General features: G+C 47.5%; 1 protein-coding gene across 1 annotated transcript in view; it reads left to right on the forward strand.

The window, feature by feature from the left end:
• Positions 1-288: 288 nt before the first annotated feature.
• Positions 289-21,250, forward strand: part of LOC139424318 (queuosine-tRNA galactosyltransferase-like) — a 41,577-nt gene continuing 20,615 nt past the window's right edge. The window contains exons 1-7 of the mRNA XM_071176027.1: positions 289-315; positions 544-681; positions 1,742-1,858; positions 2,609-2,708; positions 3,269-3,333; positions 8,524-8,589; positions 20,617-20,712. Of these exons, the coding sequence (XP_071032128.1) occupies positions 544-681; positions 1,742-1,858; positions 2,609-2,708; positions 3,269-3,333; positions 8,524-8,589; positions 20,617-20,712 (582 nt within the window). The 5' untranslated portion in view covers positions 289-315. The remainder of the gene's footprint in view (positions 316-543; positions 682-1,741; positions 1,859-2,608; positions 2,709-3,268; positions 3,334-8,523; positions 8,590-20,616; positions 20,713-21,250) is intronic.

Here is a 21,250-nt window from a genome sequence, read left to right on the forward strand (position 1 = left end):
AACAGGTTTAGACCTTACAGTGAAATGCTTACCTACAAGCCCTTAATCAACAATGCAGTTTTAAGACAAATACCTAAGAAAAGAAGATGTTGTTTTACTGTTAAAATGTAATATAGTTGCGTTGCTAGGCGACTGTAAATTATTCTTATCTGCTGTTTGTACTGGGGAAGTGGGCGTGACCAAGCGAACGTCAATAATTCTGCGTCATGTGTGACTAACATTGAAAACAGCGAATCAGAAGCTTGTCCGCGTTTTAAACCGACCAATGAGCGATTTATCGTCTTTGTTTCCGGAAGTGGAGCTGCTATCTTCCAGGCAAGTTTCGAGAGCAAATTTGAATGTATTTTGGTGTTGTTTTACAACTCAAATGAAAAGCAGCTCACTCGAGAACGAGTGTAACATCGTAATGCAAAGTCATAAGAACAGATATCACTGTAAATATCCCACGTGTGCTTTCTCCGTCGACGTTCATTCTTTCAAACCCGCTAGCCAGTTTTCGGCAAAAAAAAGCGTGTTTTTATCGTGTCTTCCTTGTTTGTTCAGATGAGTACCTGTTCACTGGAGCATCCCAACGGGCAGAAGGCCGACTCTCTCCCCGCCAAGAGGCTCTGCAAGGGGGTGTGCGCGCAGGATGGGTCGGTCGGAGGTGGAGGGGGGAAGGCAAGCAGGGCCGTGGAGGTGGTAGGTGACATATCACTAATCTCGGCAACAACCCAGAACCAACATTGTTTCCTCTGTTTGTCCAGGAGAGAACATTTCACTGGCCTAGATAACCAGACCGGATGGAGCATGTACCAGTCTGTCAATCCGGAGTAGAAACAATAACAAAGCCTCTGTTTTTGTAAAAATTCTGAGGGCTGGGCCTGGAAAAATGTAACCACTCCAATTCATGGACAGAGCTTTGGATGCAAGGACTGACCATCCAAGATATACACATTATAGCTTTAAGCATGTTTTAACGCTATACAGTGTTTGTTTACATTTACAATGCTGACAAACATTGGAGTAAAACAAGCTCATATGAAGAATGTATAAATGATGTTGCAATTGCAGATTGGCGTTTTTGTTTACTTTGTGGCAGCACACCTGGTTGGTGCCTGTTTGCACGTTGGCTAATATTAATTAACTAGCCGACTTGACACAATGTCTCTCTAATCTATAGTCATGCCAGTGTATAACCCCTCCTGTCTCTAATCTATAGTCATACCAGTGTATAACTCCTCCTCCTGTCTATAGTAATACCAGTGTATAACCCCTCCTCCTGTCTCTAATCTATAGTCATACCAGTGTATAACTCCTCCTCCTGTCTATAGTAATACCAGTGTATAACCCCTCCTCCTGTCTCTAGTCTATAGTCATACCAGTGTATAACCCCTCCTGTCTTTAGTCTATAGTCATACCAGTGTATAACCCCTCCTGTCTCTAGTCTATAGTCATACCAGTGTATAACTCCTCCTCCTGTCTCTAGTCTATAGTCATACCAGTGTATATCCCTTCCTGTCTCTAGTCTATAGTCATACCAGTGTATATCCCCTCCTGTCTCTAGTCATACCAGTGTATAACCCCTCCTGTCTGTCTCTAGTCTATAGTCATACCAGTGTATAACCCCTCCTGTCTCTAATCTATAGTCATACCAGTGTATAACCCCTCCTCCTGTCTCTAGTCATACCAGTGTATAACCCCTCCTCCTGTCTCTAGTCTATAGTCATACCAGTGTATAACCCCTCCTGTCTGTCTCTAGTCTATAGTCATACCAGTGCATAACGCCTCCTGCTGGCTGGATGAGTGTCTGCAGGGGATTGAGGACCAGGACTACACTGGCTCTATGGAACTGTCTGTCTACGATGATGCCAGCACTGTGAGTTACTAGAATACTACTGCAGTACTACTGCAGTACTACTAATACTACCGCATTGTGAGTTACTATAGTACTACTACAGTACTACTACAGTACTACTAATACTACCGCACTGTGAGTTACTAGAATACTACTATAGTACTACTGCAGTACTACTAATACTACCGCACTGTGAGTTACTATAGTACTACTACAGTACTACTACAGTACTACTAATACTACCGCACTGTGAGTTACTAGAATACTACTATAGTACTACTACAGTACTACTACAGTACTACTCATACTACTGCACTGTGAGTTACTATAGTACTACTACAGTACTACTCATACTGCTGCACTGTGAGTTACTAGAATACTACTACAGTACTACTCATACTACTGCACTGTGAGTTACTATAGTACTACTACAGTACTAATAATACTACCGCACTGTGAGTTATCAAATCGAATCAAATCACATTTTATTTGTCACATACACATGGTTAGCAGATGTTAATGCGAGTGTAGCGAAATGCTTGTGCTTCTAGTTCCGACAATGCCGTATCAGAATACTACTACACTACTACTACAGTACTACCAATACTACAGCAATGTAAATTATTTAGAATACCACTATAGTACTACTGCAGTACTACTAATGCTACAGCACTGTGAGTTATTGAATACTACTATAGTACTACTGCAGTACTACTAATGCTACAGCACTGTGAGTTACATACGTGCGTGTATGTGTTGTGTGTGTGTCAGGATGGTTCCAGAGCGATAGTGGAGGGATGGAGGGAGAGGCTGGAAAGGAGAGGTGTTTCCATGGTGATCTCTGGCCATGACTCCGCCCAACCCAGGGGAGGTAAGTGTACGAACGCAAGGTGTCTGTGTGAGGTGTGAGGTGTGTGTGTGTGAGGTATGTGTGTGTGTGAGGTGTGTGTGTGTGCGAGGTGTGTGTGTGTGCGTGTGAGGTGTGTGTGTGAGGTGTGTGAGCGAGGTGTGTGTGTGTGTATGCGAGGTGTGTGTGTGTGTATGCGAGGTGTGTGTGTGTGTGTATGCGAGGTGTGTGTGTAAGCGAGGTGTGTGTATGCTAGGTGTGTGTGTGTGTGAGGTGTGTGAGCGAGGTGTGTGTGTGTATGCGAGGTGTGTGTGTGTGTGTGTGTGTATGCGAGGTGTGTGTGTATGCGAGGTGTGTGTGTGTGTGTATGCGAGGTGTGTGTATGCTAGGTGTGTGTGTCTGTGCGAGGTGTGTTTGTGTGTATGCGAGGTGTGTGTGTGTGTGTATGCGAGGTGTGTGTGTATGCGAGGTGTTTGTGTGTGTAAGCGAGGTGTGTGTATGCTAGGTGTGTGTGTAAGCGAGGTGTGTGTATGCTAGGTGTGTGTGTATTGTAACAGGCCCCATGTTGATCTCCTCTCCTCCAGTGGGTCATGCCAAGAACCAGGCTGTGTCTCAGAGCTCAGGAAAGTACCTCTGCTTTCAGGACGCTGTGAGTCACAACACAACGTGTTTATGTTAACCTGTCTCCTGTGTGTTTGTCTGTGGGATAATGTGTGTGTCAGTATGTGGGAGAGAGAGGTGGAGTGAGAAAGTAAGTGTGTGTGTGTGTGTGTGTGTGTGTGTGTGTGTGTGTGTTAGAGGTCTGGAGGGAGTCATCGTCATGCTCTAGCTGCTGCTGTCTGACACATCTGGGCCACGTTTAGTACAACACACACACACACACACATACACACACACAGGCTATATAACAGGTGGGTACTGTATCAGAGTAAATGTTTGACAGAGCTGTCAGTATAACATGAGGACTGAGACTCCAGTCTGTGTGAGTGTTTGTGTTAGTGTGTGTTTGTGTTAGAGTGTGTGTTTGTGTGTGTGTTACACTTAGTAATTGCTAAATGAGCCTAAGCTCCACTGCATGTTACCGGTGTCAATGAGCGAGTTTGTTTTTCATGGCCCGGTGCCAGAGGTGGGCGGAGTTTTTACATTTCAGACCATTCCATTGGTGCACATCTGAGAGCAAGAGAACCAAAGCACTAACCAGAGACATCGCAGCCAGGGACATCGCGCACACACACACACACACACTCGGATATGCTCTGTCTTGTGACGCACAAAAAATACAAAATATGGAACTGAATTATAGTCACGAGTTCTGGCCCCTGCCGTGTGTGTGTGTGTGTGTGTGTGTCTAAGATGCCTGGGGCTGTTCTGTGCCCCAAAAAAAGCATACTTCCTGAAATGAGACTCTTTCTTATCCCGACTGGGCTGAAACAGAGTTGAAAGAGAACGGTGATAAAATCAGACCGTTCCTCTAGAAATATAATTAAATGGTCAAATAGAGTTCAGTATCTCTCTAAATATTATCCTCTCCGCCCTCTCAGAGTTTAATAGAATGAGTCGGGCAGATTCGAAGTGAAAACATTTTTTGGGGGTGGGGTGTCTCACATCGAAATGATTGGCTGAGCCTCTGGTCTGAGAACAGGAAGTTAAATGTATTGAGCTCATTAGAATAGTAGTTAAGTTGAATTAGTTTCTCATAATCCATGAAGAGAATGCAGCAGGGATTCCTGTTTCCTGAAGAAGTAACGCCTGTTTCTGTGTGCCTGTTTTTGTGTGTCTGTTTCTGTTTGCCTGTTTCTGTGTAGCCAGTCAGCGTGTAGAAACAGTCAGCGTGCAGAAACAGTCAGCGTGCAGAAACAGTCAGCGTGCAGAAACAGTCAGCGTGCAGAAACAGTCAGCGTGCAGAAACAGTCAGCGTGCAGAAACAGTCAGCGTGTGTAGCCAGTCAGCGTGTAGAAACAGTCAGCGTGCGGAAACAGTCAGCGTGTGGAAACAGTCAGCGTGTAGAAACAGTCAGCGTGCGGAAACAGTCAGCGTGTGGAAACAGTCAGCGTGTAGAAACAGTCAGCGTGTAGAAACAGTCAGCGTGTAGAAACAGTCAGCGTGTGGAAACAGTCAGCGTGTAGAAACAGTCAGCGTGTAGAAACAGTCAGCGTGCAGAAACAGTCAGCGTGTAGAAACAGTCAGCGCGCAGAAACAGTCAGCGTGCAGAAACAGTCATTCCTAAAGGCTTCCTCCAAAAACCTTCCCAGTTAAATGTTGACTGTAAAGTCGTCCACCCGGCAGAATGACATCATGATGATGTCTATCAGGGTGGGCGTTTGATTGACAGACTCTCCCATCACATGTTCACTGCTATAGAAACAGAATGATATCATGATGATGTCTATCAGGGTGGGCGTTTGATTGACAGACTCTCCCATCACATGTACACTGCTATAGAAACACCACAGTCTCTCAGGGTCACAGTTCAATGAAAGGGCAGCTACTCTTGGCCTCCTGATGTGGTTCAACAGTTGTTGTGGAATTAGAACTAAATTTGGTGTTTGTCCCATTTTGTGAATTCTTGGTTGGTGAGCGGACCCCAGACCTCACAACCATAAAGGGCAATGGGCTCTATGACTGATTCAAGTATTTTTAGCCAGATCCTAATTGGTATGTTGAATTTTATGTTCCTTTTGATGGCATAGAAGGCCCTTCTTGCCTTGTCTCTCAGATCGTTCACAGCTTTGTGGAAGTTACCTGTGGCGCTGATGTTTAGGCCGAGGTATGTATAGTTTTTTGTGTGCTCTAGGGCAATGGTGTCTAGATGGAATTTGTATTTGTGGTCCTGGTGATTGGACCTTTTTTAAAACAGCATTATGTCTTACTGAGATTTACTGTCAGGGCCCAGGTCTGGCAGAATCTGTGCAGAAGATCTAGGTGCTGCTGACGACCCTTCTTGGTTGGGGACAGAAGCACCAGATCATCAGTAGACATGTGACTTCAGATTCTAGTAGGGTGAGGCCGGGTGCTGCAGACTGTTCTAGTGCCCTCTCCAATTCGTTGATATATATGTTGAAGAGGGTGGGGCTTAAGCTGCATCCCTGTGTCACCCCACGGCCCTGTGGAAAGAAAAACCTCACATTTGTTGTTTGTGTACATGGGTTTCATAATGTCATGTTTTTCCCCCCAACACCACTTTCATTCAATTTGTATAGTAGAACCTCATTTCTGGTTCTCTCTCTCTCTCTCTGTCTCTCTCTCTCTCTGTCTCTCTCTCTCTCTGTCTCTCTCTCTGTCTCTCTCTGTCTCTCTCTCTCTCTGTCTCTCTCGCTCTCTGTCTCTCTCTCTGTCTCTCTCTCTCTGTCTCTCTCGCTCTCTGTCTCTCTCTCTGTCTCTCTCTCTCTCTGTCTCTCTCTCTCTCTGTCTCTCTCTCTGTCTCTCTCTGTCTCTCTCTCTCTCTGTCTCTCTCTCTGTCTCTCTCTCTCTCTGTCTCTCTCTCTGTCTCTCTCTGTCTCTCTCTCTTTCCACCTCTCTGGTGTGTTATGTCTGATGTGTGTGTAAGTGTTGATTCTGAACATGTCTGTTTAGATCCTCTCTGAAGGTTGCGACCTCCCGGAGTGCTCTAGTCATAACAAACACGCTGTTAAACCCATCAACACGCCTTGAAATGTTTGTGAGAGAGCTAGCTAACCTTGTGTGTGAGAGAGAAAGCATGCTAACTGTAAGTGTGTGTGTGTGTGTGTGTGTGTGTGTGAGTATGTGAGAGAGAGAGAGAGAACGCGCATTGTGTATGTGTGAGAGAGAGAGTGTGTATGTGTGAGAGAGCATGCTAACTGTAACTGTGTGTGTGAGAGAGCATGCTAACTGTAACTGTGTGTGTGAGAGAGAGCATGCTAACTGTAACTGTGTGAGAGAGAGAGAGCATGCTAACTGTAACTGTGTGTGTGTGAGAGAGCATGCTAACTGTAATTGTGTGTGAGAGAGAGAGCATGCTAACTGTAACTGTGTGTGTGAGAGAGAGCATGCTAACTGTAAATGTGTGTGTGAGAGAGAGAGCATGCTAACTGTATCTGTGTGTGTGAGAGAGAGAGCATGCTAACTGTAACTATGTTTGAGAGAGAGCATGCTAACTGTGTGTGAGAGAGCATGCTAACTGTGTGTGAGAGAGCATGCTAACTGTAACTGTGTGTGTGTGTGAGAGAGCATGCTAACTGTAACTGTGTGTGTGAGAGAGGGCATGCTAACTGTAACTGTGTGAGAGAGAGAGCATGCTAACTGTAACTATGTGTCAGAGAGAGCATGCTAACTGTAACTATGTGTCAGAGAGAGCATGCTAACTGTAACTGTGTGTGTGAGAGAGAGAGAATGCTTACTGTAACTGTGTGTGTGTGAGAGCGAGAGAATGCTTACTGTAACTGTGTGTGTGTGAGAGAGAGCATGCTAACTGTAACTGTGTTTGTGTGAGAGAGGATGCTAACTGTAACTGTGTGTGAGAGAGCGAGCATGCTAATAGTAACTGTGTGTGTGAGAGAGAGCATGCTAACTGTAACTGTGTGAGAGAGAGAGAGCATGCTAACTGTAATTGTGTGAGAGAGAGCATGCTAACTGTAACTGTGTGTGAGAGAGAGAGAGCATGCTAACTGTAACAGAGAGAGAGAGAGAGAGAGAGAGAGGGAGAGAGCATGCTAACTGTAACTGTGTGAGAGAGAGAGAGAGAGAGAGAGAGAGAGCATGCTAACTGTAACGGTGTGTGTGAGAGAGAGCATGGTAACTAACTGTGTGTGCGAGAGAGCGAGCATGCTAATAGTAACTGTGTGTGTGAGAGAGAGCATGCTAACTGTAACTGTGTGAGAGAGAGAGAGCATGCTAACTGTAATTGTGTGAGAGAGAGCATGCTAACTGTAACTGTGTGTGAGAGAGAGAGAGCATGCTAACTGTAACAGAGAGAGAGAGAGAGAGAGAGAGAGAGGGAGAGAGCATGCTAACTGTAACTGTGTGAGAGAGAGAGAGAGAGAGAGAGAGAGAGCATGCTAACTGTAACGGTGTGTGTGAGAGAGAGCATGGTAACTAACTGTGTGTGCGAGAGAGAGAGCATGCTAACTGAAACTGTGTGTGAGAGAGAGAGCATGCTAACTGTAACTGTGTGTGTGTGAGAGAGCATGCTAACTGTAACTGTGTGAGAGAGAGAGAGAGAGAGAGAGCATGCTAACTGTAACTGTGTGTGTGAGAGAGAGCATGCTAACTGTAACTGTGTGTGAGAGAGAGAGCATGCTAATTGTAACTGTGTGTGTGAGAGAGAGCATGCTAACTGTAACTGTGTGTGTGTGTGTGAGAGAGAGCATGCTAACTGTAACTGTGTGTGTGAGAGAGAGAGCATGCTAACTGTAACTGTGTGTGTGTGTGAGAGAGCGCATGCTAACTGTAACTGTGTGTGTGAGAGAGAGAGAATGCTAACTGTAACTGTGTGTGTGTGAGAGAGAGAGCATGCTAACTGTAACTGTGTGTGTGTGTGAGAGAGCGCATGCTAACTGTAACTGTGTGTGTGAGAGAGAGAGAATGCTAACTGTAACTATGTGAGAGAGAGAGAGAGAATGCTAACTGTAACTATGTGAGAGAGAGAGAGAGCATGCTAACTGTAACTATGTGAGAGAGAGAGAGAGCATGCTAACTGTAACTATGTGAGAGAGAGAGAGAGAATGCTAACTGTAACTATGTGAGAGAGAGAGAGAGCATGCTAACTGTAACTGTGTGAGAGAGAGAGAATGCTAACTGTAACTATGTGAGAGAGAGAGAGAGCATGCTAACTGTAACTATGTGAGAGAGAGAGCATGCTAACTGTAACTGTGTGTTCCAGGATGATGTGATGATGCCTCAGCGAATACATCTCCAATACGAGGCCTGCCTCTTCAACTCTACCTCTGTAAGTACTACTGTCTGTCTAGAGTTCAGGGAGTACAGCTCTAGTCTGATGAGTTATCCCTCCCTCTAGAGCCCAGGGAGTACAGCTCTAGTCTGAGGAGTTATCCCTCCCTCTAGAGCCCAGGGAGCACAGCTCTAGTCTGAGGAGTTATCCCTCCCTCTAGAGCCCAGGGAGAACAGCGCTAGTCTGAGGAGTTATCCCTCCCTCTAGAGCCCAGGGAGTAAAGCTCTAGTCTGAGGAGTTATCCCTCCCTCTCTACCTCTGTAAGTACTACTGTCTGTCTAGAGCCCAGGGAGTACAGCTCTAGTCTGAGGAGTTATCCCTCCCTCTAGAGCCCAGGGAGAACAGCTCTAGTCTGAGGAGTTATCCCTCCCTCTAGAGCCCAGGGAGTAAAGCTCTAGTCTGAGGAGTTATCCCTCCCTCTAGAGCCCAGGGAGAACAGCGCTAGTCTGAGGAGTTATCCCTGCCTCTAGAGTACAGCTCTAGTCTGAGGAGTTATCCCTCCCTCTAGAGCCCAGGGAGTACAGCTCTAGTCTGAGGAGTTATCCCTCCCTCTAGAGCCCAGGGAGTAAAGCTCTAGTCTGAGGAGTTATCCCTCCCTCTAGAGCCCAGGGAGTACAGCTCTAGTCTGAGGAGTTATCCCTCCCGCTAGAGCCCAGGGAGTAAAGCTCTAGTCTGATGAGTTATCCCTCCCTCTAGAGCCCAGGGAGAACAGCTCTAGTCTGATGAGTTATCCCTCCCTCTCTACCTCTGTAAGTACTACTGTCTGTCTAGAGTCCAGGGAGCACAACTCTAGTCTGATGAGTTATCCCTCCCTCTGTCCATCTCCTCCGTCCATATCTCCATCCATCTCTTCCCTCCTATCCATTTCCTCCCTCCATATCTCCATCCATCTCTTCCCTCCTATCCATTTCCTCCCTCCATATCTCCATCTCTTCCCTCCTATCCATTTCCTCCCTCCATATCTCCATCCATCTCCTCCCTCCTCTCTATTTCCTCCCTCCATATCTCCATCCATCTCTTCCCTCCATATCTCCATCCATCTCCTCCCTCCTCTCCATTTCCTCCCTCCATATCTCCATCCATCTCCTCCCGCTCTTTCTTCTTATCCTCCCATCCTCTCTTCCTCTCCTCCCTCCCACTCTCCTCCCTCTTTCCATCTCCTCCACTCTCTCCATCTCCTCCTCCCCTCTCTCGATCTCCCTCTCTCTCTCCATCTCCCTCCCTCCCTCTCTCTCTCCATCTCCTCCTTCCCTCTCTCCCTCCCCCTCTCTCTCTACATCTCCCTCCCTCCCCCTCTCTCTCCATCTCCCTTCCTCTCTCTCTCCCTCTCTCTCCCTCCCTCTCTCCCTCTCTCCCTCCATCTCTCCACCTCCCTCCCTCTCTCCCTCCATCTCCCTCCATCTCTCTCTCCCCCCTCCGTCCCTCTCTCCCTCCCCTTCGTCCCTCTCCCTCTATCTCCATGTCCCCCTCCCTCTCTCCCTCCTGCTCTCCCTGTCTCCTCTAAATGATCATAACAGACAGGAAAACTTTAACTTTCTGTATGTCCGGAGTTCCCCACATTCCTTCTGTCCTGTGCACTGGGGTAGTGTTTCTGGTAGAGTGGTGTGGGTGGGTGTATATTAAGGTGTGTCTCAGTGTGAGCTGTGGGATTACAGGTTAAAGGTTAGGGGGTCATGTGTAGTAGGTGAGGGAGAGTTGCAGGAGATAAAGGGGGGGGGGGGGCTAGAGAGAGGGACAGAGAGGTAATAGAGAGAGAGAGACAGAGAGATAATAGAGAGAGAGAGACAGAGAGATAATAGAGAGAGAGAGACAGAGTGATAAGAGAGACAGAGAGATAATAGAGAGAGAGAGAGAGAGAGAGAGATAATAGTGAGACAGAGAGATAATAGTGAGACAGAGAGATAATAGAGAGACAGAGAGAGTGAATGGGGAAAAAGGGAAGTAAGGCCATGTGGTTTTCTATGCTTATTTGCCCTTTGAACTGTGTGGGTATGCAGCAGACAGGGTGTAGAGAGGAAATGAGAGGGATTGGTTCAGCTATGTGGAATAATAATATGGGTTCACTTTAGGGTTGTTTTACATCTCCACTGGTAGATCATTCCTCTCTATCTGTCTGGTAGATCATCTGTCTGGTAGATCATTCCTCTCTAACTGTCTGGTAGATCATTCCTCTGTCTGGTAGATCATTCCTCTCTATCTGTCTGGTAGATCATTCCTCTCCATCTGTCTGGTAGATCATTCCTCTCCATCTGTCTGGTAGATCATTCCTCTCCATCTGTCTGGTAGATCATTCCTCTCCATCTGTCTGGTAGATCATTCCTCTCCATCTGTCTGGTAGATCATTCCTCTCCATCTGTCTGGTAGATCATCTGTCTGGTAGATCATCTGTCTGGTAGATCATTCCTCTCCATCTGTCTGGTAGATCATTCCTCTCCATCTGTCTGGTAGATCATTCCTTTCTATCTGTCTGGTAGATCATTCCTTTCTATCTGTCTGGTAGATCATTCCTTTCTATCTGTCTGGTAGATCATTCCTCTATCTGTCTGGTAGATCATTCCTCTCCATCTGTCTGGTAGATCATTCCTCTGTCTGGTAGATCATTCCTCTGTCTGGTAGATCATTCTTCTGTCTGGTAGATCATTCCTCTCCATCTGTCTGGTAGATCATTCCTCTCCATCTGTCTGGTAGATCATTCTTCAGTATCTGTCTGGTAGATCATTCCTCTGTCTGGTAGATCATTCCTCTCCATCTGTCTGGTAGATCAGCCCTCTCCATCTGTCTGGTAGATCATTCCTCTCCATCTCTCTGGTAGATCATTCATCTGTCTGGTAGATCATCTGTCTGGTAGATCATTCCTCTCCATCTGTCTGGTATATCATTCCTCTCTCTCTGTCTGGTAGATCAATCCTCTCCATCTGTCTGGTAGATCATTCCTCTGTCTGGTAGATCATTCCTCTGTCTGGTAGATCATTCCTCTCCATCTGTCTGGTAGATCATTCCTCTCCATATGTCTGGTAGATCATTCCTCTCCATCTGTCTGGTAGATCATCTGTCTGGTAGATCATTCCTCTCTATCTGTCTGGAAGATCATTCCTCTCCATCTGTCTGGTAGATCATTCCTCTCCATCTGTCTGGTAGATCATCTGTCTGGTAGATCATTCCTCTCTATCTGTCTGGCAGATCATTCTTCTCCATCTGTCTGGTAGATCATTCCTCTCCATCTGTCTGGTAGATCATTCCTCTGTCTGGTAGATCATTCCTCTCCATCTGTCTGGTAGATCATTCCTCTGTCTGGTAGATCATTCCTCTCCATCTGTCTGGTAGATCATTCTTCAGTATCTGTCTGGTAGATCATTCCTCTGTCTGGTAGATCATTCCTCTCCATCTGTCTGGTAGATCATTCCTCTCCATCTCTCTGGTAGATCATTCATCTGTCTGGTAGATCATTCTTCAGTATCTGTCTGGTAGATCATTCCTCTGTCTGGTAGATCATTCCTCTCCATCTGTCTGATAAATCATTCCTCTCTGTCTGTCTGGTAGATCATTCCTCTCCATCTGTCTGGTAGATCATTCCTCTGTCTGGTAGATCATTCCTCTGTCTGGTAGATCATTCCTCTGTCTGGTAGATCATTCCTCTGTCTGGTAGATCATTCCTCTCCATCTGTCTGGTAGATCATTCCTCTCCATCTGTCTGGTAGATCATTCTTCAGTATCTGTCTGGTAGATCATTCCTCTGTCTGGTAGATCATTCCTCTCCATCTGTCTGGTAGATCATTCCTCTCCATCTCTCTGGTAGATCATTCATCTGTCTGGTAGATCATCTGTCTGGTAGATCATTCCTCTCCATCTGTCTGGTATATCATTCCTCTCTCTCTGTCTGGTAGATCAATCCTCTCCATCTGTCTGGTAGATCATTCCTCTGTCTGGTAGATCATTCCTCTCCATCTGTCTGGTAGATCATTCCTCTCCATATGTCTGGTAGATCATTCCTCTCCATCTGTCTGGTAGATCATCTGTCTGGTAGATCATTCCTCTCTATCTGTCTGGCAGATCATTCCTCTCCATCTGTCTGGTAGATCATTCCTCTCCATCTGTCTGGTAGATCATCTGTCTGGTAGATCATTAATCTCTATCTGTCTGGCAGATCATTCCTCTCCATCTGTCTGGTAGATCATTCCTCTCCATCTGTCTGGTAGATCATTCCTCTGTCTGGTAGATCATTCCTCTCCATCTGTCTGGTAGATCATTCCTCTGTCTGGTAGATCATTCCTCTCCATCTGTCTGGTAGATCATTCCTCTCCATCTGTCTGGTAGATCATCTGTCTGGTAGATCATTCCTCTCTACCTCTCTGGTAGATCATCTGTCTGGTAGATCATTCCTCTCTATCTGTCTGGTAGATCATTCCTCTCTATCTGTCTGGTAAATCATCTGTCTGGTAGATCATTCCTCTCCATCTGTCTGGTAGATCATCTGTCTGGTAGATCATTCCTCTCTACCTGTCTGGTAGATCATCTGTCTGGTAGATCATTCCTCTCTATCTGTCTGGTAGATCATTCCTCTATCTGTCTGGTAGATCATTCCTCTCTTTCTGTCTGGTAAATCATCTGTCTGGTAGATCATTCCTCTCGATCTGTCTGGTAGATCATTCCTCTCGATCTGTCTGGTAGATCATTCCTCTCCATCTTTCTGGTAGATCATTCCTCTCCATCTGTCTGGTAGATCATTCCTCTCCATCTGACTGGTAGATCATTCCTCTATCTGACTGGTAGATCATTCCTCTATCTGTCTGGTAGATCATTCCTCTATCTGTCTGGTAGATCATTCCTCTCCGTCTGTCTGGTAGATCATTCCTCTCCGTCTGTCTGGTAGATCATTCCTCTCCGTCTGTCTGGTAGATCATTCCTCTCTGTCTGTCTGGTAGATCATTCCTCTCCGTCTGTCTGGTAGATCATTCCTCTCCGTCTGTCTGGTAGATCATTCCTCTCCATCTGTCTGGTAGATCATTCCTCTATCTGTCTGGTAGATCATTCCTCTGTCTGTCTGGTAGATCAATCCTCTATCTGTCTGGTAGATCAATCCTCTATCTGTCTGGTAGATCAGTCCTCTATCTGTCTGGTAGATCATTCCTCCCCATCTGTCTGGTAGATCATTCCTCTCCATCTGTCTGGTAGATAATTCCTCTCTCTATCTGGTAGATCATTCCTCTCTCTATCTGGTAGATCATTCCTCTCCATTTGTCTGGTAGATCATTCCTCTCCATCTGTCTGGTAGATCATTCCTCTCCATCTGTCTGGTAGATCATTCCTGTCTTTCTGTCTGGTAGATCATTCCTCTCTTTCTGTCTGGTAGATCATTCCTCTCCGTCTGTCTGGTAGATCATTCCTCTCCATCTGTCTGGTAGATCATTCCTCTCCGTCTGTCTGGTAGATCATCTGTCTGGTAGATCATTCCTCTCTGTTTGGTAGATAAAATACGAAAAAATAAACTAAAGTGATTTAAAAAACAAATTAACACAAGAAAATTACATGACAACAACGTGGCTGTATACAGGGGGTACCGGTAATGAGTCAGGTTAGTCGAGGTAATTTGTAAAGTGACTATGCATTGTCTTCCTCTGACACCGCCTATTATAAAGGTCCTGGATTGCAGGAAGCTTGGCCGTACGCACTACCCTCTGTTGCGCCTTACGGTCAGATGCTGAGCAGTGGCCATACCGGCCGGTGATCCAACCGGTCAGTATGCTCTCGATGGTGCAGCTGTAGGACTTTTCTGAGGATTTGGGGACTCATGCCAATTTTTTTCAGTCTCCTGGGGGGGGGGGGGTGTTTGTCTTGGTGTGTTTGGACCATGGCAGTTGGAGATGTGGCCACCAAGGAACTTATCTCACAACCCACTCCACTACAGACCCATCGATGTTAATGGGGGCCTGCCCTCCTTTTCCTGTAGTTCAGATCAGCTCCTCCTTCTTGCTCACATTGAGGGAGAGGTTGTTGTCCTGGTACCACACTGCCAGGTCTCTGACCTCCTCCCAATTGGCTGTCTCATCGTTGTCGGTATGTCGTCGTTATGTCGTCAGCAAACTTAATGATGGTGTTGGAGTCGTGCCTGGCCACGCAGTAGTGGGTGAACAGGGAGTACAGGAGGGGACTGAGCACACACCCCTGAGGTTCCCCAGAGTTGATGATCAGAGCGGCACATGTGTTGTTGCCTACCCTTACCATCTGGGGGCGGCCCGTCCGGAAGTCCAGGATCCAGTTGCAGAGGGAGGTGTTTAGTCCCAGGGTCCTTATATTAGTGATGAGCTTTGAGGGCACTATGGTGTTGAACGCTGAGCTGTCGTCAATGAATAGCATTTTCACATAGGTGTTCCTTTTGTCCAGGTGGGAAAGGGCAGTGTGGAGTGCAATAGAGATTGCATCATCTGTGGATCTTTTGGTGCGGTATGCAAATTGGGGTGGGTCTAGGGTTTCTGGGATAATGGTGTTGATGTGAGCCATGACCAGCCTTTCAAAGCACTTCATGGATACAGACGTGAGTGCTACGGGTCGGTAGTCATTTAGGCAGGCTACCTTAGTGTTCTTGGGCAATGGGACTATGGTGGTCTGCTTGAAACATGTTGGTATTACAGACTCAGACAGGGAGAGGTTGAAAATGTCAGTGAAGACACTTACATTTGGTCAGCACATGCTCGCAGTACACGTCCTGGTAATCCATCTGGCCTTGGGAATGTTGACCTGTTGACCTGTTTAAAGATCTTACTCACATCGGCTGCGGAGAGCGTGATCACACACTTTTTTTTTTTTTCTTTTTTTCCGTCCGGAACAGCTGATGCTCTCATGCATGTTTCAGTGTTACTTGCCTCGAAGCGAGGCGAGTATATAAGTCATTTAGTTCGTCTGGTAGGCTCGTGTGGGTCTAGAGTTTCCGGCATGGTGTTGTTGTGAGCCATGAACAGCCTTTCAAAACACTTCATGGCTACAGACGTGAGTGCTACGGGGCGGTAATCATTTAGGCATGTTACCTTCGCTTCCTTGGGCACAGGGACTATGGTGGTCTGCTTGAAACATGTACAGTGGGGCAAAAAAGTATTTAGTCAGCCACCAATTGTGCAAGTTCTCCCACTTAAAAAGATGAGAGAGGCCTGTTATTGTCATCATAGGTACACTTCAACTATGACAGACAAAATGAGAAAAAAAATCCAGAAAATCACATTGTAGGATTTTTAATGAATTTATTTGCAAATTATGGTGGAAAATAAGTATATGGTCAATAACAAAAGTTTATCTCACACCCCCGCCCCTCGTCTTAACAGACATCGTTTCTCTGTCCTGCCGATGCACGGAGAAGCCAGCCAGCTCTTTATTATCCTTGTCATTCAGCCACGACTCGGTGAAACATAAGATATTACAGTTTTTAATATCCCTTTGGTAGGAAAGTCTTAATCGTAGATCGTCCAGTTTGTTTTCCAATGATTGCACGTTGGTCAGTAATACGGAGGGGAGTGGTTGTTTACCTGCACGTTGGCCAGTAATACGGAGGGGAGTGGTTGTTTACCTGCACGTTGGCCAGTAATACGGAGGGGAGTGGTGGTTTACCTGCACGTTGGCCAGTAATACGGAGGGGAGTGGTGGTTTACCTGCACGTTGGTCAGTAATACGGAGGGGAGTGGTGGTTTACCTGCATGTTGGTCAGTAATACGGAGGGGAGTGGTGGTTTACCTGCACCCCCCCTCTCTCTCTATCCTTTCTAACCCCCCCCTCTCTCTCTATCCTTTCTAACCCCCCTCTCTCTCTATCCTTTCTAACCCCCCCTCTCTCTCTATCCTTTCTAACCCCCCCTCTCTCTCTATCCTTTCTAACCCCCCTCTCTCTCTATCCTTTCTAACCCCCCCCTCTCTCTCTATCCTTTCTAACCCCCCCTCTCTCTCTATCCTTTCTAACCCCCCCTCTCTCTCTATCCTTTCTAACCCCCCCTCTCTCTCTATCCTTTCTAACCCCCCCTCTCTCTCTATCCTTTCTAACCCCCCCTCTCTCTCTATCCTTTCTAACCCCCCCCTCTCTCTCTCTCTATCCTTTCTAACCCCCCCTCTCTCTCTATCCTTTCTACCCCCCCCCTCCCTCTCGCTCTATCCTTTCTAACCCCCCCTCTCTCTCTATCCTTTCTAACCCCCCTCTCTTTCTATCCTTTCTAACCCCCCCTCTCTCTCTATCCTTTCTAACCCCCCTCTCTCTCTATCCTTTCTAACCCCCCCCTCTCTCTCTATCCTTTCTAACCCCCCCCTCTCTCTCTATCCTTTCTAACCCCCCCCTCTCTCTCTATCCTTTCTAACCCCCCCCCTCTCTCTCTATCCTTTCTAACCCCCCCTCTCTCTCTATCCTTTCTAACCCCCCCCCCCTCTCTCTATCCTTTCTAACCCCCCCCTCTCTCTATCCTTTCTACCCCCCCCCCCCCCCTCTCTATCCTTTCTAACCCCCCTCTCTCTCTCTATCCTTTCTAACTCCTCTCTCTCTCTCTATCCTTTCTAACCCCTCCCCCTCTCTCTCTATCCTTTCTAACCCCCCCCCCCCTCTCTCTCTATCCTTTCTAACCCCCCCCCTCTCTATCCTTTCTAACCCCCCTCTCTCTCTCTATCCTTTCTAACTCCTCTCTCTCTATCCTTTCTAACCCCCCCCCCTCTCTCTCTATCCTTTCTAACCCCCCCCTCTCTATCCTTTCTAACCCCCCTCTCTCTCTCTATCCTTTCTAACTCCTCTCTCTCTCTCTATCCTTTCTAACCCCCCCCCCCCCCCCTCTCTCTCTATCCTTTCTAACCCCCCCCCCTCTCTATCCTTTCTAACCCCCCTCTCTCTCTCTATCCTTTCTAACTCCTCTCTCTCTATCCTTTCTAACCCCCCCCCCCTCTCTCTATCCTTTCTAACCCCCCCCCCTCTCTCTCTATCCTTTCTAACCCCCTCTCTCTCTCTATCCTTTCTAACCCCCCCTCTCTCTCTCTCTATCCTTTCTAACCCCCCCCCCCCCCCCCTCTCTCTCTATCCTTTCTAACCCCCTCTCTCTCTCTATCCTTTCTAACCCCCCCCTCTCTCTCTATCCTTTCTAACCCCCTCTCTCTCTCTATCCTTTCTAACCCCCCCTCTCTCTCTATCCTTTCTAACCCCCCCCCTCTCTCTCTATCCTTTCTAACCCCCCCCCTCTCTCTATCCTTTCTAACCCCCTCTCTCTCTCTATCCTTTCTAACCCCCCCTCTCTCTCTATCCTTTCTAACCCCCCCCTCTCTCTCTATCCTTTCTAACCCCCCCCCCTCTCTCTCTATCCTTTCTAACCCCCCCTCTCTCTCTATCCTTTCTAACCCCCCCCCCTCTCTCTATCCTTTCTAACCCCCCCCTCTCTCTCTATCCTTTCTAACCCCCCCTCTCTCTCTATCCTTTCTAACCCCCCCCCCCCTCTCTCTCTATCCTTTCTAACCCCCCCCCCCCCCTCTCTCTCTATCCTTTCTAACCCCCCTCTCTCGCTCTCTATCCTGTCTAACCCCCCTCTCTCTCTCTATCCTTTCTAACCCCCCCTCTCTCTCTCTATCCTTTCTGACCCCCCCTCTCTCTCTCTATCCTTTCTAACCCCCCCCCTCTCTCTCTCTATCCTTTCTAACCTCCCCCCCTCTCTCTCTATCCTTTCTAACCCCCCCCTCTCTCTCTATCCTTTCTAACCCCCCCTCTCTCTCTCTCTATCCTTTCTAACACCCCTCTCTCTCTCTATCCTTTCTAACCCCCCCCCTCTCTCTCTCTATCCTTTCTAACACCCCTCTCTCTCTCTATCCTTTCTAACCCCCCCTCTCTCTCTATCCTGTCTAACCCCCCTCTCTCTCTATCCTTTCTAACCCCCCCCCCTCTCTCTATCCTTTCTAACCCCCCCCTCTCTCTCTATCCTTTCTAACCCCCCCCTCTCTCTCTATCCTTTCTAACCCCCCCCTCTCTCTCTATCCTTTCTAACCCCCCCTCTCTCTCTATCCTTTCTAACCCCCCCCTCTCTCTCTAACCTTTATAACCCCCCCCCTCTCTCTCTATCCTTTATAACCCCCCCTCTCTCTCTATCCTTTCTACCCCCCCCTCTCTCTCTATCCTTTCTACCCCCCCCCTCTCTCTCTATCCTTTCTAACCCCCCTCTCTCTCTATCCTTTCTAACCCCCCGTCTCTCTCTATCCTTTCTAAACCCCCCCCTCTCTCTATCCTTTCTAACCCCCCCTCTCTCTCTATCCTTTCTAACCCCCCCTCTCTCTCTATCCTTTCTAACCCCCCCTCTCTCTCTATCCTTTCTAACCCCCCCCTCTCTCTCTATCCTTTCTAACCCCCCCCCCTCTCTCTCTATCCTTTCTAACCCCCCCTCTCTCTCTATCCTTTCTAACCCCCCTCTCTCTCTATCCTTTCTAACCCCCCTCTCTCTCTATCCTTTCTAACCCCCCCCCTCTCTCTCTATCCTTTCTAACCCCCCCTCTCTCTCTATCCTTTCTAACCCCCCCCTCTCTCTCTATCCTTTCTAACCCCCCCCTCTCTCTCTATCCTTTCTAACCCCCCTCTCTCTCTATCCTTTCTAACCCCCCCTCTCTCTCTATCCTTTCTAACCCCCCCTCTCTCTCTATCCTTTCTAACCCCCCTCTCTCGCTCTCTATCCTTTCTAACCCCCCCTCTCTCTCTATCCTTTCTAACCCCCCCTCTCTCTCTATCCTTTCTAACCCCCCTCTCTCTCTCTATCCTTTCTAACCCCCCTCTCTCTCTATCCTTTCTAAACCCCCCCCCTCTCTCTCTATCCTTTCTAACCCCCCCCTCTCTCTCTATCCTTTCTAACCCCCTCTCTCTCTCTATCCTTTCTAACCCCCCTCTCTCTCTCTATCCTTTCTAACCCCCCCTCTCTCTCTATCCTTTCTACACCCCCTCTCTCTCTATCCTTTCTAACCCCCTCTCTCTCTCTATCCTTTCTAACCCCCCTCTCTCTCTCTATCCTTTCTAACCCCCCCTCTCTCTCTATCCTTTCTAACCCCCCCCTCTCTCTCTATCCTTTCTAACCCCCCTCTCTCTCTCTATCCTTTCTAACCTCCCCCCCCTCTCTCTCTATCCTTTCTAACCCCCCCCCTCTCTCTCTATCCTTTCTAACCCCCCTCTCTCGCTCTCTATCCTTTCTAACCCCCCTCTCTCTCTATCCTTTCTAACCCCCCCCCTCTCTCTCTATCCTTTCTAACCCCCCCCCTCTCTCTATCCTTTCTAACCCCCCTCTCTCTATCCTTTCTAACCCCCCCTCTCTCTCTATCCTTTCTAACCCCCCCTCTTTCTCTATCCTTTCTAACACCCCTCTCTCGCTCTCTATCCTTTCTAACCCCCCCTCTCTCTCTATCCTTTCTAACCCCCCTCTCTCTCTCTATCCTTTCTAACCCCCCTCTCTCTCTCTATCCTTTCTAACCCCCCTCTCTCTCTATCCTTTCTAACCCCCCTCTCTCTCTCTATCCTTTCTAACCCCCCTCTCTCTCTATCCTTTCTAACCCCCCTCTCTCTCTATCCTTTCTAACCCCTCTCTCTCTCTCTCTCCTTTCTAACCCCCCCTCTCTCTCTATCCTTTCTAACCCCCCCTCTCTCTCTATCCTTTCTAACCCCCCTCTCTCGCTCTCTATCCTTTCTAACCCCCCTCACTCGCTCTCTATCCTTTCTAACCCCCCCTCTCTCTCTATCCTTTCTAACCCCCCCCTCTCTCTCTATCCTTTCTAACCCCCCTCTCTCGCTCTCTCTCTTTGTCTCTCTATGTCTCTCTTGGTGTGTTTCTCTCTGTCTCTCTCGCTCTGTCGGCCTCTTTGTCTGTCTCTCTCGCTCTCTTTGTCTCTCTGTCTCTCTCCAGCCCTCTTTCTCTCTCTCTAGCCCTCTCTCTTTGTCTCTTCCATACATCATATGTGATCAGTGTGGTTTGTTTGTGTGCGAGTGTCTGTGTTGATCACATGTATCTAGTAGATCACTAAGAGTCTGTGTTTGTGTCTGTGTTTCTCTCAGTTGATTGGCTGTCAGGTCCGCAGGGATCCAGAGGGATCTACTGAGCGCTACACACGCTGGATCAACAACATCAGCCAGGATCAACTCGGCACCCAGGTAACACACACTCAGGATGTGTGTGTATGTGGGGGTCGCGTGCCAGGCAGTGGCCAGGTCTGATGGAAACAGGATGGAGCCTGCAGTTTCTATACACACACACACACACACACACACACACACCAGAGGAAGCAGGAGGACCACTTATGTAAAATTCCAGAATTATTTGACCTACATTTGTGTGTGTGACTGAGAGAGTGATGACTCCCGGCTTTAGGATGGGCTGGTATCGCGCAAAATTCCCAGCTTTTCCAAAGATCCCACTTGGAAGATTCCCGGAATCAGGAGAGAATATTCATCTTCCAACCAGGATTTCTGGAAAACCTTTCTGAAAGTTGGCTGAATTTTGCAATTCTAAATACTTGAGTGGAAAGTAGAGCTCTGTGATTCAGCTCTAACTCAGGGAGAGGAAAGTGGAGCTCTGTGATTCAGCTCTAACTCAGGGAGAGGAAAGTGGAGCTCTGTGATTCAGCTCTAACTCAGGGAGAGGAAAGTGGAGCTCTGTGATTCAGCTCTAACTCAGGGAGAGGAAAGTCAA

The sequence above is a fragment of the Oncorhynchus clarkii genome, chromosome 13 (genome assembly GCF_045791955.1).
Source record: "Oncorhynchus clarkii lewisi isolate Uvic-CL-2024 chromosome 13, UVic_Ocla_1.0, whole genome shotgun sequence".
In the NCBI taxonomy this organism is placed as follows: domain Eukaryota; kingdom Metazoa; phylum Chordata; class Actinopteri; order Salmoniformes; family Salmonidae; genus Oncorhynchus; species Oncorhynchus clarkii.